Source organism: Lepidochelys kempii, chromosome 7 (assembly GCF_965140285.1).
Source record: "Lepidochelys kempii isolate rLepKem1 chromosome 7, rLepKem1.hap1, whole genome shotgun sequence".
NCBI lineage: Eukaryota > Metazoa > Chordata > Testudines > Cheloniidae > Lepidochelys > Lepidochelys kempii.
Genome location: NC_136386.1, coordinates 113,726,803 through 113,741,514, shown reverse-complemented (window position 1 = coordinate 113,741,514; position 14,712 = coordinate 113,726,803). Strand labels below are relative to the sequence as shown.

General features: G+C 40.8%; 1 protein-coding gene across 1 annotated transcript in view; it reads left to right on the top strand.

Annotated features, from left to right (window-relative positions):
- The window catches only part of TDRD1 (tudor domain containing 1), a 53,150-nt gene extending 39,342 nt beyond the window's left edge, over positions 1-13,808 (top strand). Inside the window, exons 17-25 of the mRNA XM_073354970.1 lie at positions 1,106-1,216; positions 1,957-2,127; positions 3,166-3,420; positions 3,968-4,084; positions 4,511-4,624; positions 10,907-11,074; positions 11,493-11,708; positions 11,885-11,934; positions 13,716-13,808. Coding sequence (XP_073211071.1) covers positions 1,106-1,216; positions 1,957-2,127; positions 3,166-3,420; positions 3,968-4,084; positions 4,511-4,624; positions 10,907-11,074; positions 11,493-11,708; positions 11,885-11,934; positions 13,716-13,808 — 1,295 coding nt within the window. The remainder of the gene's footprint in view (positions 1-1,105; positions 1,217-1,956; positions 2,128-3,165; positions 3,421-3,967; positions 4,085-4,510; positions 4,625-10,906; positions 11,075-11,492; positions 11,709-11,884; positions 11,935-13,715) is intronic.
- The last annotated feature ends 904 nt before the right edge of the window (positions 13,809-14,712 follow it).

Below are 14,712 nucleotides of genomic sequence, written 5' to 3'. Positions count from 1 at the left end.
ATACACAGAGAATATGAAACAATACCTATTCCCACCCCACTGTCCTGCTGGTAATAGCTTATCTAAAGTGATTTCCAGCACAAATCCAGGTTTTCTCACCCTCCACCCCCCCACACAAATTCACTCTCCTGCTGGTGATAGCCCATCCAAAGTGACAACTCTTTACACAATGTGCATGACAATCAAGCTGGGCTATTTCCTGCACAAATCCAGGTTCTCACATCCCCCCCACCCCCATACACACACAAACTCACTCTCCTGCTGGTAATAGCTCATCCAAACTGACCACTCTTCAAGTTAAAATCCAAGTTAAACCAGAACATCGGGGGGGGGGGGGGGGGGTAGGAAAAAACAAGAGGAAACAGGTAGCCTGTTTCCTCTTGTTTTTTCCTACCCCCCCCCCCCCCCAGATGTTCTGGTTTAACTTGGATTTTAACTTGAAGAGTGGTCAGTTTGGATGAGCTATTACCAGCAGGAGAGTGAGTTTGTGTGTGTATGGGGGTGGGGGGGATGTGAGAACCTGGATTTGTGCAGGAAATAGCCCAGCTTGATTGTCATGCACATTGTGTAAAGAGTTGTCACTTTGGATGGGCTATCACCAGCAGGAGAGTGAATTTGTGTGGGGGGGTGGAGGGTGAGAAAACCTGGATTTGTGCTGGAAATCACTTTAGATAAGCTATTACCAGCAGGACAGTGGGGTGGGAATAGGTATTGTTTCATATTCTCTGTGTATATATAAAGCCTGCTGCAGTTTCCACGATATGCATCTGAGGAAGTGAGCTGTAGCTCACGAAAGCTTATGCTCTAATAAATTGGTTAGTCTCTAAGGTGCCACAAGTCCTCCAATATTTTTTGGCCAACTAAAACTTATAACAGTACTAGACTTTTATACATGAATATAATAATACTGTTTTACCCTAAATCAGGGGCACCTTGAGATTTTTTAAAGTATCTTTCTAAATATGCTGTTAATGGGACCCAATAAATAAGATTGACATTCTGCACAACACGGTCTTGTTTGTGCCTGGTAACTCCAAACCACTGACTTGCTGCTTCTAAAGATGTATTAAGTTTGGTTGTTCTTTGTTTTTTATATTCTGCTTAGATTTACTTGCTCTAAATGTACTCAACAAGTCATTGGCAGAATACTGCCAGCAGATTTCAACTAGTGTTTTCAAGCCTTCAAAGGGAGAACCTTGCTGTGCTTTTTTCTCTGGTAAGTAATATTACCAACTACTCTTGTTCATTTTTTCATTTACAAAAATGTCCTTAAATGGAAAATGCATCTTTATCTTTGACTCAGAGAATGTTCTGTTTAATGTATAGCTTTCTAAACCTGGTCAGATATTTTGGGCATGGTCTTGATGTGTTTGATGTGTTGCTAAGTTGAACAAGGAAGGAAAATTGTTCTGCAGTTGGTAACGGTAAACCAAGTATGTGTGAATAGTGACTCCAGTGAGTGAACAGTTAGGAACCTTTCAGATTCGATATACACCTAAATAGATCATAATACTGGATATTGTTAATATATAGTCTGATTGAACAGAAGTAAACAGTATAGAGAAAGAGGTTTAATTATTACCTTAGAGAAAGTTATTGCTTTTCCAGGAGGTAAATATTGGATTTTCCACTAGTTTGTATGGGATGTTAATAGGTTACTTACATCACTTTTTTATGTACTTTCATTTCTAGATGAAAACTGTATTGATATTGTGGAAGGGGCCTGATTGCCCATTGCCCTGCACCTCGTATAGTCACTCAAAGCAGTGCAGAATGAATATAAAATGCTATCAAATCAGAATGGCAGTGTTTTACATCTACTTTGAAGTCATGTAACCGATTACATACTGTGCAAAGCAACAGAAATTAAGGCCCATTTTCTCTGCCAAGGAAAGTAAATTAGTTCTGCTTATGATTTAGGTAAATGTGGGAAATCACAGTTCTTTTAAATCCTAGGTGATGGTAACTGGTACCGTGCTTTGGTAAAAAAAATCTCTTCAGATGGAGCTATTAAAGTGCAATTTGTGGATTATGGAAATATTGAGACAGTAACTCCAGATAAACTTCGACAGATCTCATCAACATTCCTAAAACTTCCATTTCAAGGAATTAGGTGTTGGTTATCAGGTAAATCTTCATTTAAAGATTTTTAGAAATAATTTCTGCACCTGCTAAGCATTCTGTCATAACGACTTTTATAGTTAGAAATCATATGGCGTTTCAGGCATGGTAGACCTTCCAATGTAGCATGTTTTTAGTGAAATGTGTTTAAAAAAATTGTTTTAACCATATTTTCTTCTGTAAAATAGAAGTGATTTCTCTTTGTGAACTGAAAGGCAAAGTTTCTGATCACCTGTAAACTCTTCACAATTACACCTCCATTTATATCTCTGCTCTCATCTCCTACAGTTTGCCCCATTCTAAGCTCCACCCAAGTTTATTTTCTTATTGTTACTTAAGGGCAATGCAGAGACAAGCCGCTCCTGGATACAGGCCAGTACAGAGTGGATGTGGAGCTATGGTTCTGCCTGCCCTGTCTTGATTTGGAATAAGACCCCCTGGCATGCTCAAAGTGAAAAGGTTTCAGGATCGCATCTTAGTTTAATAAATATTGAAATAGTTATTTGGCAAGGAATCTGACATTTCCCCTGACCCACCTTTTTCCCAAAAGGAAGATCTGGGCACTCAGGGATACATTCCTAAACTACCACTCCAATTCTATATATTAGATGAGGAAGAGCACTAGGGCTCAAAAACAGCTGTTCCCTTCTGTCAGTTAATACTCTGCCTTTTTAGTATTTTGCAAATAAGGATATTAAACTGCTTTACAAACCTTGTATTGCCATGTAGTATCATCCCCTTTTATGGATAGCAATGGGAACAGAGGCACAGAGGAGATTGACTCATTGACAGTCATGCAGAGTCTATTACGGATTTAGGAATAAACTCAGGATGATTTTTTAAGAGGAATTTGATATTCTACATTTTGGGGGCCCCAACTCATTTTGCACTAGATATACTTAGAGTACACATTCCTTATGGCTGCAAAAGTGGTCTTTCTAACTAACAGGACATTTTAAAAAATTGGATAAAACTAAAATGGTAATTTTTTTTTTAAATTGTGAATGAGAAAATTTATTTTTAAGTCTTGTCTTGTTTCCTTAGGTGTAAAGCCTGTTAACAAGGAATGGCTCCCAGAAGCCACAGCAAGATTTCAGATGTGCACTGCAGGAATTAAACTTCAAGCCAGAGTAGTTGCTTTCAACAAAAGTGGTGCTGGAATAGAGCTCATTGATAATTCCACAGGTTGTCCAAGAAAAATCAGTGAAATTTTAATTAATGAAAAATTGGCTTTAAAGGAAGGTCTGCCAAATAAAGATGGGCTACCAAATACATCTGCTGAGAAAGTAGAGCCTCTAGGTGACTAAAGCAGTCTTGTTAACGAATGATAAGAATATTGGGTATCCCTCAGTCTGACTCTCCTTTTGATCACATCTAAGATGTAATAAATGTATCTAGTTTTAAATACATCTTGAAGTTTGTGATTGGGTGCAAGTTGTCCTGCAGGTGGCATGATAGGCAAAAAGTAGGTAAATGTGCAAGTCACTGGGGTTATGTGTTAAATAATATTACTTAAATGCACTGTAACAAATTATAGCAAACTTGAAGTATGACTAAAGAGTCTGTCGCATATTGGTTTCTAGTATCTTATTTTCAGCAATATTAAAATTAGCTAGCATTGATTGATTGTAAGAAAATTATATATTTTCTGATGAACAGAATATCCAGTGTATTAGTGTCAGTGTTCAGTTTTCATCTCACTGCAATCACACTAAAATGACTGGAACATGTTGATAGACTGGAGATGTTACTTAAGTTAATAGACATGTGCAACTGTGGTGAACTTGTATATATTTGTAGAAGTGCTTTGCTCTGTGCTTTACTAGTTTGTGTCTAATTACTTTAGAAACCTCTTGTGAGCAGTGGCAGACAATAGAATTGCCTATCAATGAAACTGTGTCAGTCCGTGTAATGGAAGTGATAAGCCCAGACTTGTTTTATGCTCTACCAAGTGAAACCAGAGGTAAGAAATGAAGAGAATCTCTTGGTTTATCTAGTTGATAGCAATATATTTGGAAGACTGATGCAAGATGTTTAACATTATAATAATGAATTGAGAGACTACCAAATACATCTCAGACAGTAAGAAAAATGCAAAAATATAAATATTTTTATTAAAAGCTTTGCGCTAACTTAGGTAAAATCAGGCCTAATAATAGGCTTTCCTATGGGTGGGTGTGTGTGTGTGTGTATAGCCTATTATTAGGCCTGATATTACCTAAGTTAGCTCAAAGCTTTTAATAAAAATATTTATATTTCTGCATTTTTCTCACTGTCTGAGATGTATTTGGTAGTCTCTCAATTCATTATTATAATGTTAAATATATATAATTTTTATCGTGCTTGAAACTTCGTGCAGTACTAACAGATTCTCTTCACTTATTTTTAGTAGATCAAGAGAAGTTGCGCAGGTTGATGATTGAACTGGTAGAATATTGCGACACTCAGAACAGTCACTCCTTCAGACCAAAAGTCGGTGAAGCCTGTTGTGCCAAGTTTGCAGGTGAGAGAGAATTCTTGTTCATTCTAAAAAAGGAAATGTGATCTGAACTGCAAAACTTGGGCAGATGGCAAAGTCCAAACCTTTAAGAAAAGAGAGATTTGTAAAATCCTTGATATGCCACAAAACATTGCCATATTTCATTTTGTATATGGCTTCTGTTTAGTTACAAACAATATGTGACAGTCAAGGCTAGAAACTAAGGAATGCTTCATGCATCTGAAAATCCATGGAGTTTTAGGAGGGGCAATATAATGATCTAAACTGGAATTTAGTGAGGCTTCGTGAGTGAACTCCCCTATTCCTAAGCAGTTTTATATGTTATCCAAAATAAATTTCTTCAGGAGCAACCCAGAGGGGAGGCTTGACTGAGGGCTTGGCTACACTTACATTTTATAGCGCTCTAACTTGCTGGCTCAGGGGTGTGAAAAATCACCCCCCTGAGCGCAGCAAGTCAGAGCGCTTTAAAGCGCTAGTGTAAATAGGCTCCGAGCACTGGGAGCCTCTCCCTTCATGGAGGTGGATTACCAGGAGCGCTGGGAGAGCTCTTTCCCAGCGCTTGCGCGCAACCACACTTGCGCTTCAAAGCGCTGCCTTGGGAGCGCTCCCATGACAGCGCTTAGAAGTTTCCAGTGTAGCCCTGCCCTGAGTCATTTATTTCAGTATTGATTCAAAGAAGAGTTCTGCCAAACAAATCCATAAACATCACTTCCTGTAGCACTTGAATTTTCATTGGAGGTGTCCTATCTAAGAACTGACCAGGCCTGCACCTACTTACGTGATTGGACATTGGTGTCAAGATCACAGTCCAAAGTGGTATAGCTGCAAGCAACAGAACATTCCTGTAAAGTGAAGCACAAGGGTGTCGGATCTGTCAACAGTTAAAGGAGAGATGGACAGAAATACTACAAAACACAGTGTTAAATTTAGGCACTGAAGTCAAGTACTAGATGAAAAGATGGCCAACAGAGTTGAAGTTCTGATTTACTTTACTATTTGAATGAGTTGGGGAATTAAAAGAGATGTTGAGGAATTTGTGTCCTTTAGTAGTAAATAGAAGCTAGCACTCGTGGTAGGTCAAAGGAGTAGGTAATTAATACATAGCATTTGTCTAAACATCCAGAAAACACCACTAATGTTACAGCAGAGATGCTATAGTTAAGACTGAGACAGCAATTAATAAAATTTAATTGCTGCTTTAAGTGGTGCAATTGATGCTTCATTAAATTGTGTGAAGATCCCCCTTTCCCCTCCTTTTGTGCTGGGATGGGAAGAACTCTCCTTGTCAAGGCCAGGTCATGGGCAGTCAGACTTTAGTAGTTGCAGCCAGAGTCCGCAGTCATGTGACAGGAGTTAGGAGTCAGCTGAGTCAGGACACCAGGAGTTCAGAAGCAGAAGACAAACTGGAACCAGAGTTAAGCCAGATCAGGAGGTCAGAGCCAGGAAACAAACTGGAGGGCCAGAACCACAAGTCAGATGCCAGGTAAGCCAAGCCAGGTAAGGATGCCAGGAAATAAAGAAGCATAAGGCGCACAGTCCAGAACAGGATGGGATGGAGCCCAGTTGTTTGGATACTTTTCTGTGCTTGCTGCTGGCTTAAGTAGGGCCAGTGGGCCAATCAGCTGCCCAGGGGCTTGGCCAGTTGGACCTCAGGGCGGAACCTGAGGGTTTGGGCTTCATGAGTCCTAGATAAAACCTATTGGGTTTGGGCTTCATGAGTCCTAGATAAACCATTGTGAGCGGGCTGCCATGTAGAGGGTTGGAGTATGGTTGCTCCCATGGACCCTGTGGACTGGGTTCGAGACACGTGGGTCATGACATCACCCCTTCCCCTAAGGACACCCTCTGGGCAACACGGGTCCAAGTTTCTCAGTATGGCTCCTATGGAAAGCCTGAACCAGGGTGAGAGCATGAATGTTTCAGCTGGCTCCCAAGTGTGTTCCTCCAGGCTGTAACCTTCCCAGTTAATCAGTACCATAATTTGCCCAGCTTAATCTTAAAGTTGAGGACTTCATGCACCTAAATTCCCTCTAAGATGCGTGGCCATTGAGGGCTGAATGTGCAGGCAGGCAGTGGGGAGAGGCGCCTCTCCCCCGGCCCCACTGGAGCTGCAGCGGCCAGGGAGAGGCACCTCGCCTTCTGCCCCCAGGCTGCTGTGGGGAGTCTCTCTTTCTCTCTGTTTCTTTCTCTCTCTCTCTTTCTTCCCTCCCCCGCCACAGCCCCAGGGCAGCCTGCACCCAAACCCTTCATCCCGAGCCCCACCCCAGAGCCCGCATCCCTAGCCAGAGCCCGCATCCAAGTACTGTCACCACTCTTTGAAGGCAGTCTTAATTGCCAAGAGCTTTTTGTCCAAGATCTCATAGTTTCATTTAGCAAGGGTAAGCTTCCTTCAGTAGTAGGCAATGAGGTGCAGTATTTACTTGGTTCCATGCCTCTGAGAGGGGATTGCCCCAGTCACTGTGCTAGACGTTTCAACTTCCACAATAAAACTTGCCTTCACCATTGCTCCTGTATCGGCCCTCCCAGACATGATGCAAGCTTTAGCTGCTCAAATGCATGCTGGGCCTTGGGTGACCTGTGGAACGGAGCATTTTTCCAGAGTAGGGCAGTGAGGCCCGTGGTTTTTTGTTTTTGTAAAATTCAAAATGAACCTCTGCTAAAAGTTTGCGAAGCTTAAAAATAGCTTCAGTCACATGTTGCAGGGGGCTGCCCAGTTGCTGGAAGACTACACCTTGATTCCTTCTGGGGACAGGATGAAACCCAGGAATTTGGTTGAGGTCTGATCAAATGTGCACTTCTCAAATTGAGTATAGAGACCATGTTTTCATAATCTGTGCAGGATTGTACGGATGTGAGTGGTATGTTGGTCCATATCATCTGAGAAGATCAATATATGATCTAAGTATACCACCATGAACTGGTTCAGTAGGTCTCATAGCATATTGTTAATGAAGTGCTGGAATGTTACTGGGGCATGAGTCAGTCCGAATGGCATAACTGAATATTCAAAGTGCCTTTCAGACCTGTTATGTCCAATCTTTCATTCATCCCACTCTTGGATGCGGACAAGTTGCAAGCTCCCTGGAGATCCAATTTAGTGAATATGCGAGTGGCCCCTATCCTTTCCAACAATTCAGGGATAAGTGGTAGTGGGTAATGGTTCCAGATTATCTGATTTGGGTCTTGGTGATCGACACAGAAGCAGAGGCTGCAACCCTTTGTTTTTATAGAGGGACACTGGCTGGTGAAGTCAGCTTACGAGCGAACCCCGGGTCCAGGTTATCTTGTAGATATTCTCCCAGTGCAGCCAGTTCAGGCTCTGACACAGTGTATATCTGCCCAAACAGAATCTTCACCCGAGCTGGAGTTTTGTGGGGCAATCGTAGTCCTGATGTGGGAGGAGACTTTCTGCATTCTTTTTCTCAGGGACATCAGTATAGTCACAGTATCTGGTGAGATGTTCCATAGTTCCCCTAGTAGGTGTTTCAATGCAGTGACTACACCTACTTGAACCTCTTGGGTCTTGGTGCAGCACTTCCTGGTCTCCGGCTGTGCTGTCAGCAGAATTATGATGGGAAAGTGACCTTCTGTTCTCACCAGTGAATGAAGGGATCATGAATGGTTAACCAGGAGATGCCAAGGATCAGGGGAAAATGTGGGGAATGGATCGCACTTTAATCCGGTGCTTTTCCATTTTGAAGGAGGGGTGGGAACCCAAAGAGAGATAAAGGATTCCCGCCTTGTGCCAAAGCTATTAAAGGGGGTAGAACAGAATAAAGGGGACTGTCAGTCATGAGAAATCCCCTAGTTACCACCTGAGCTGGAACTAACAATGATTGTACCCAGACTAGGAAGAAGTCCAGTCTGTGAAAGAAGCTTATTGGAACATCTCTGAGGGTGAGATTTTATCTATAATTGGTTTCGTAATGTATTAGGCTTAGACTGGCTTGTTTTGTTTTGTTTTGTTTGGTAACTTATTTTGTTCTGTCTGTTCTTACTTGAAGCCATTTAAATCCTACTTTTTATACTTAATACGATCACTTCTGTTTATTAATTAACCCAGCATAAATTATTAATACCTGGGGGAGCAAACAGCTGTGCATATCTCTCTATCAGTGTTATAGAGGGCAGACAATTTGAGTTTACCCAGTAAAAGCTTTATACAGAATAAAATGGATTTATTTGGGGTTTGAATCCCATTGGGGTCTGGGTGCTGGAGACAAGAGTACTTATTGAGCTGTTTTCAGTTACGTCTGCAGCTTTGGGGAGCATGGTTCAGATCCTGGGTCTGTGTTGGAGGAGACTGGCGTGTCTGGCTCAACAAGGCAGGATTCTGGAGGCTCAAACTGGCAGAGAAAACGGGCACAGAGGTAGTTTTAGCACATCAGGTGACAGTCCCAAGGGGGTCTCTGTGACCGAACCCATCACAATAGGCATCTACAAATGGGAAGCCCGGGGATGGGGCTGAGGGTGTGTTTCAGTAAGGACTAGAGTACGGGTCCGTTTTCCCCCCATTATGCCTGGGCTGGCTTCTTTTCCCCAACCTTCTCTGCTCTCATACTAAGCAGCCCAAAATGGCATGGCCAGATTTGCAGGCCAGTTTCTTTGATTTCTTCCTGCAAGCGTCTTGGAACTGGTACTGCTGCTCTGCTTCATTCCACTCTGTATCTGCTGTGAGGCAGCAGAAATGTGCTGTGTAGGAGGCCTCTGTGCCTTGCCTCTGCCAGTCTCCTCGGGGCAGCCCCTTGGCCATTTGAACTTGGTATGGATCATCAAAGATGGCCGATATCGACTGGAGAAAGGCATCCCAGTTAGACAGCACTGGGCTATGGCCTTCCAGTACCAGGGGGGTTGGGAGGGTTAGTCTAATAAATCTCCTGTCAGCAGGCTGATTACCAAGGATTGGTCAGAGGCATAGATTTTGGTACACATCAGAAACAAGATGGCATTGGTTCTTGAAGCCCCCAAACTGCTGGCAGTTCCCGTTGAATTGTTCAGGCAAGGGTATTGCAGGCCTCTGGTTGGGGCAAGGAGCTGCAAGTTGTGTTCACAGCACAGTATTCTCAGCGCTGAGCTGCCTCACTTGCTCCTGCAGCTGCTGGTTGTGCCAAGCCAACTGTGTTACTTGAGCCTGCCGTGCTTGATTTTCTGCCTGGAGGCAGGGGGCCCATTTGGGCAAGTCAGTACACCTGGTGGCTGTAGTGATGCAGCTGGGTCCAACCTTCTTGCACCAGGCTTAGTCCTATAGGGTTATTGTGGTCCAAACAAGTAGTAGTCAGAGCCAGAGTTCATGGTCACAGGACAGGAGTTAGCTCAAGTAGGATACTGGGAGATCAGAAGCAAAAGACGAACTGAATATCAGAACCACAAGTCAGGTGCCAGGAGTTAAGCTGGGTCAGGATGCCAGGAAATCAAGGAGCAGGAAGCACAAGGCACACAGTCCAGAGCAGGGTGAGCACAGTAGTTTGGACAGCTTCCCTTTCCTGCTGCTGGCTTAAGTAGGGCCAGTGTGCCAATCAGCTGCTCTGGGGCTCTGCCAGATATCTCTCAGAGGTGGGGCCTCATCCTGAGGCTGGGCTTCATTAGTTCCAAGTAAGCCATTGCAAGCAGGCTGCCACGTGAAGAGTTGGAATGTGGTTGCCCCCATGGATCCTGTGAAACTGGGTTCAAGACGCATGCGTCATGACTCTCCTTCATTTCGTGTGCCAGATTTTCCTAGTATCACAGAGCTGTGCAGCCAAGGAGCTAGAACAGGAGCCAATTGAGTTAGTGTATGTTCACGTGGCCTTACTTGGGTGACTTTGATCTTTTGAGATCTGCCAAGACATAAGGTGGGGAGGAACTTTCCCACTCCCTACTTCAGGGTGACTGGGCTAGCAAACTCAAATCTCAGATGGAACGATTTGGAGGAAACTCGATCTCTCTCTCCTATCCCATGCCCTCACCAGGACGTCTATAGATTTTCCTGTCAAAAGGCATGTGATCTAATTTTGAACACCAACTGTATTTCTTAACTAAAAAAAGTTGAGGTTTTGGAAGGTTTGAAACATCTGTAACGTAGCTTAGTTCTTTTCTGATGTTGATTTTCTTCTTTAAAAAAAATTAGTACTTCTAAATGGCCATGTTTTGTTTTCTGTTTTTTGTTTTTACGGTATCCATGTACTCTGAATAATCTCCTTTAAATTCTGGAAAGCTATATAGATTAGATGGATTATTATGTAACTCTGGATCCTAGTCTGAAAGTGAAGAACTTCAAATGTTTTGTTCCAATTTTTTTTTTTCCAGGGGATGGCCATTGGTACAGAGCTATCGTTCTGGGAATTTCTCAGTCTGAGGTGAAGGTAGCATATGCAGACTATGGAAACACCGAAACTCTACCATTCTCTAGAGTCCTGCCAATCACTGCACATTACTTGAAGCTCCCTTTTCAGATAATTAAGTGTTCGCTTGCAGGTAGAAACATAACCAACCATGTTGGCTATTTAGCAGTGTGACTATTTAGTCAAAAAAAAATTATGTTGTTACCATTAACCCCTGTGTTATATTGTCCATCTAGATGAGGACTCAAAAAAACAGTATACAGATTAGCATTGTAAAGTCTATTTTCAAACCCAGAAAGACTAATCTGAAAATTTTCTGAAATAGTTTAGGTACTGCAGAAAAAAAAAACTATAGACAACTAGAAAACTGGGCTGCTCCTAATTTAATGATAAAGCTATTGGTATTGATTTTTTTTTTAAAAGTTTTGTAACATTTTCTAGGTTTTACTGGCATTTTATAATTTAAGATTTTAATGATGTTGTAGCGGAAGTAGCTTAACTATTTACAATCTAAACTAGAACTCAGTTGTCTCTTACTTTATTTTTTCCAGGAATCATGGAATGGTCTCCATTAATAATAGATTTGCTAAAAACATTAATATTGAATAAGTGTGTCATGATCACAGTAAAAGGGATCAATGAGAATATTCATGCTGTATCTGTGGAGAAGTGTTTTGAAAACAGCAGTCTAAGTATAGCCGACAAATTAGTAATGGAAGGTTTAGCCAAATATAGCAACTCTGGAAATCAAAGTATTCTACACCAAGGTAACTGTTTTTCACTTAAAATATTCTCATTCTTAAATTTATTCTAGTGTTCAAAAATGCGTTGTGTGTATCCATAACTAATGTCCTTTGTCCTTCTAAAATCTCATTGTATTCAGCCAGTTAATGAGGGAATAATAATGCTTTACTGATCAGATTCCTGTTCATTTTTTCTCTAGTAGCCCATGCAAATGAGGCTAGTTGCTGTTGCACAGAATTAAAAAAGCAAGTAAGTAGTATTCAGTCTAAACTTACATTTTCTCTTCCAGATACTGATGTTTAAAAAAAAAAAAAAAAGAGCATGGAAAAGGTTTGGGATTTTTGATTTGTGGCTGGCTATAAAATTGAAAAAAGAAGTGTTCTAAAAATGTGAACTTTCCTATTTTATTTTTTACATAGTCAAATAATTCAGAATGTCTTGCAACATGGAAAATATAGGTTGGCTGTATAGTCTTGGTCAATTCCTCGTTTATCACAGATGCATGTAAAAAATGAATGTTCAGAGTATATATGAATGCTATGAGAAGTTACTGTGAATATTCTTCAGTGTGTTCTACACCATAAATATTTGAAGTAGCAAGCCAGAATTTGCTGCTGATATTAAGACATTGGAGTTGGACTTATTTTTATCTTTTTAAAAGAAAACCACAAAGTATTTATCCCGAGCACTGAAATTGCTTACTATGTATCTGTAAGAAAAAGTATAGTACCATTACTAGTTTTATAGAACTGACTTGCTGACATGAAAACAATATTCAATTATGTCTGTTTGTAGGATGATTAAAATGTATTTAATTAAAATTCTAGGGACTGTTGCATAGGAATTAAGGCTATGTAAAGCGGGCGGAACCTGCAACCTTTAAAGAAAAGATCATTTATTAGAATATTATAACAGCACCATTATATGGTTAAGGGACTACCAGCCTTTTCATATAACCAAGGGTTAATGTGCCTATGAAAAAATTAACTGTGGGTGCAACTTGGCATTCATAATGCCTCCATGCTTGTATTTTTTTTACAAGAATCTTATGAAGTCTGTTGCAGGTAATAAGCAAACTTAGATTTTGTTTTGTTTTTATAAAAACGAGTGAAATCAGTGTTAAAAATCTGAACTTTGGAGTTTCAAAGGCCCATTTTTATTTTTAAGGAGAAGCCCTACATTTAGTGAGAGTTACTATCTTTGAGTGGGAGGTAGAACCAGAAGCATTTGTGGGTTCTGACTGCTCTGATGACTTTTGTGGGGGAAAGGAGAGTATTTCTACTGAAGAGGGATTATCATGGAAGCTGGGGAACTTCAGAGAGGGAATGTTGATGCCAGGCATTTAGAGGCTGGTAGAGAGTAATAATGAGCTTACTCGTGCTCCTTCCCTGTCCCACTACAGAATGGAGCAAAATCATTTTCTCCCAGGTAGTCCTTTGAACTGTAGCCATGAAGAATCCAGCCAGATTTCTGCATCCAGCCCTGTGAATGACTCCTCTGCTTGTTTTGTTGGGGGTGGGGGGAGAGGGGAGAGTGGGGGACAAGACATGGAAGGGGTCTGGCTTTGAATCCCCTGAGACAGGTGGAGGAAAGACAGACTTAATACACTACAAAGGGCTTCCAGGAAGTAACTCTAGAGGTAGGTAGCACACCAGTGAATGGGAGCAAGGAGAGAACTTGGTGACAGGGCTAGGTTAACTTCCTGTTGGCCTGGGCCATTGATCTGCTGACATCATCATCTCTAGCACCTCATCAGAGCTCTCCTTAGGGGTGTCTTTAAAAAAAAAATTGAGGGTCAGCCAAAATCATTTAATGCACCATGCTGTGTTTTTTTTTTTTTCCACAAAATAGGGAAAGGTAATTGTACATTCACTAAACTAGAATAGGAACCCAGGTTCATTTGTAGTTCCTAAAACTACTTTTAAAAAGTGGCTTTCAAGTTGATTTTATTTAATTTTAAAAACAAACATTTACATAATACTTTATATGGCAACATGCCTGCTAATATTCTCTCTGTCCTTCCCTCACAGATTGAAAAACATGAACAGATCCTCCTCTTTCTTTTAAATAAACATGTGGCTCAAGATAAGTGTAGTGAAATGAAAAAATTATTACAACACTAAATCTTTTAGGCATGATGTGTGTGTTATATGCTTAGTTAGACCTGTAACACTCTGTTGCCAATGTTAATGCAATTGCTGCTGCTCACTGCTCTTATTCCTAGAATAGTGGCTGTGTTCAGGAGCAAAAAAAGCTTGATTTCTTTTGTAGAAATTGTTTTGCTGTTAAATGCTGTCTGAATGTATTTGTATATATGTGAAATAAGAAATTGTACATTTACACTATCTGGATCAGAGCAAAGCTAGATGGAGCCAAGTTAAGACGTGAAGCCTCTGGCTGTTAGTGCAGTTGTTTTGAAAGAAGGCCATACTTTTTCTTAAGCAACTGTTTTTGTAAGAAAACTCTTCACTTGCCAACCAAAAGTATGGTAAGAGAACTTCGTGAAAACTATTCAGTTTTCATTTACAAGAGGGAAAAATTGGATTTTTGTCTTAGAAAACTCAACTTCATTTTTACATTTAATGTATAGCAAACATAAAATTTAAGTTTGAAATAAAAATTCATGTGAAATTTTAGGTAAACAATCTGTCACGAAGAATTACAGTACAGATATTACTTTTTTCATTAGGTCTACTTCATGTTCTATGTCTAATTTACGGTTAGATTTGTTTAAAACGGTATTTTCAACCTTTTATTTTTCCTTACTGTTTCCTCCAGCTGCGTGAAGTAATACGAACAACCAAACTTGATTTTTAATTGGCATGTAAGGTATCTCTCTTACCTGCAAAATCGTCCCTTTTCTTCAGATTGTTCTTCAGCAGTTTGGTTAGGCATTGTTTAGTGGTTAGAGCAAGGAATGGACTCTCAGAACTCTTGGGTTCCCCATCAGCCTTTGCCACTAAATTTAGACAGGTTACTTAACCTCTCCCGCTGTTTATGCAACTTTATTTTATTAATGGATAAAGT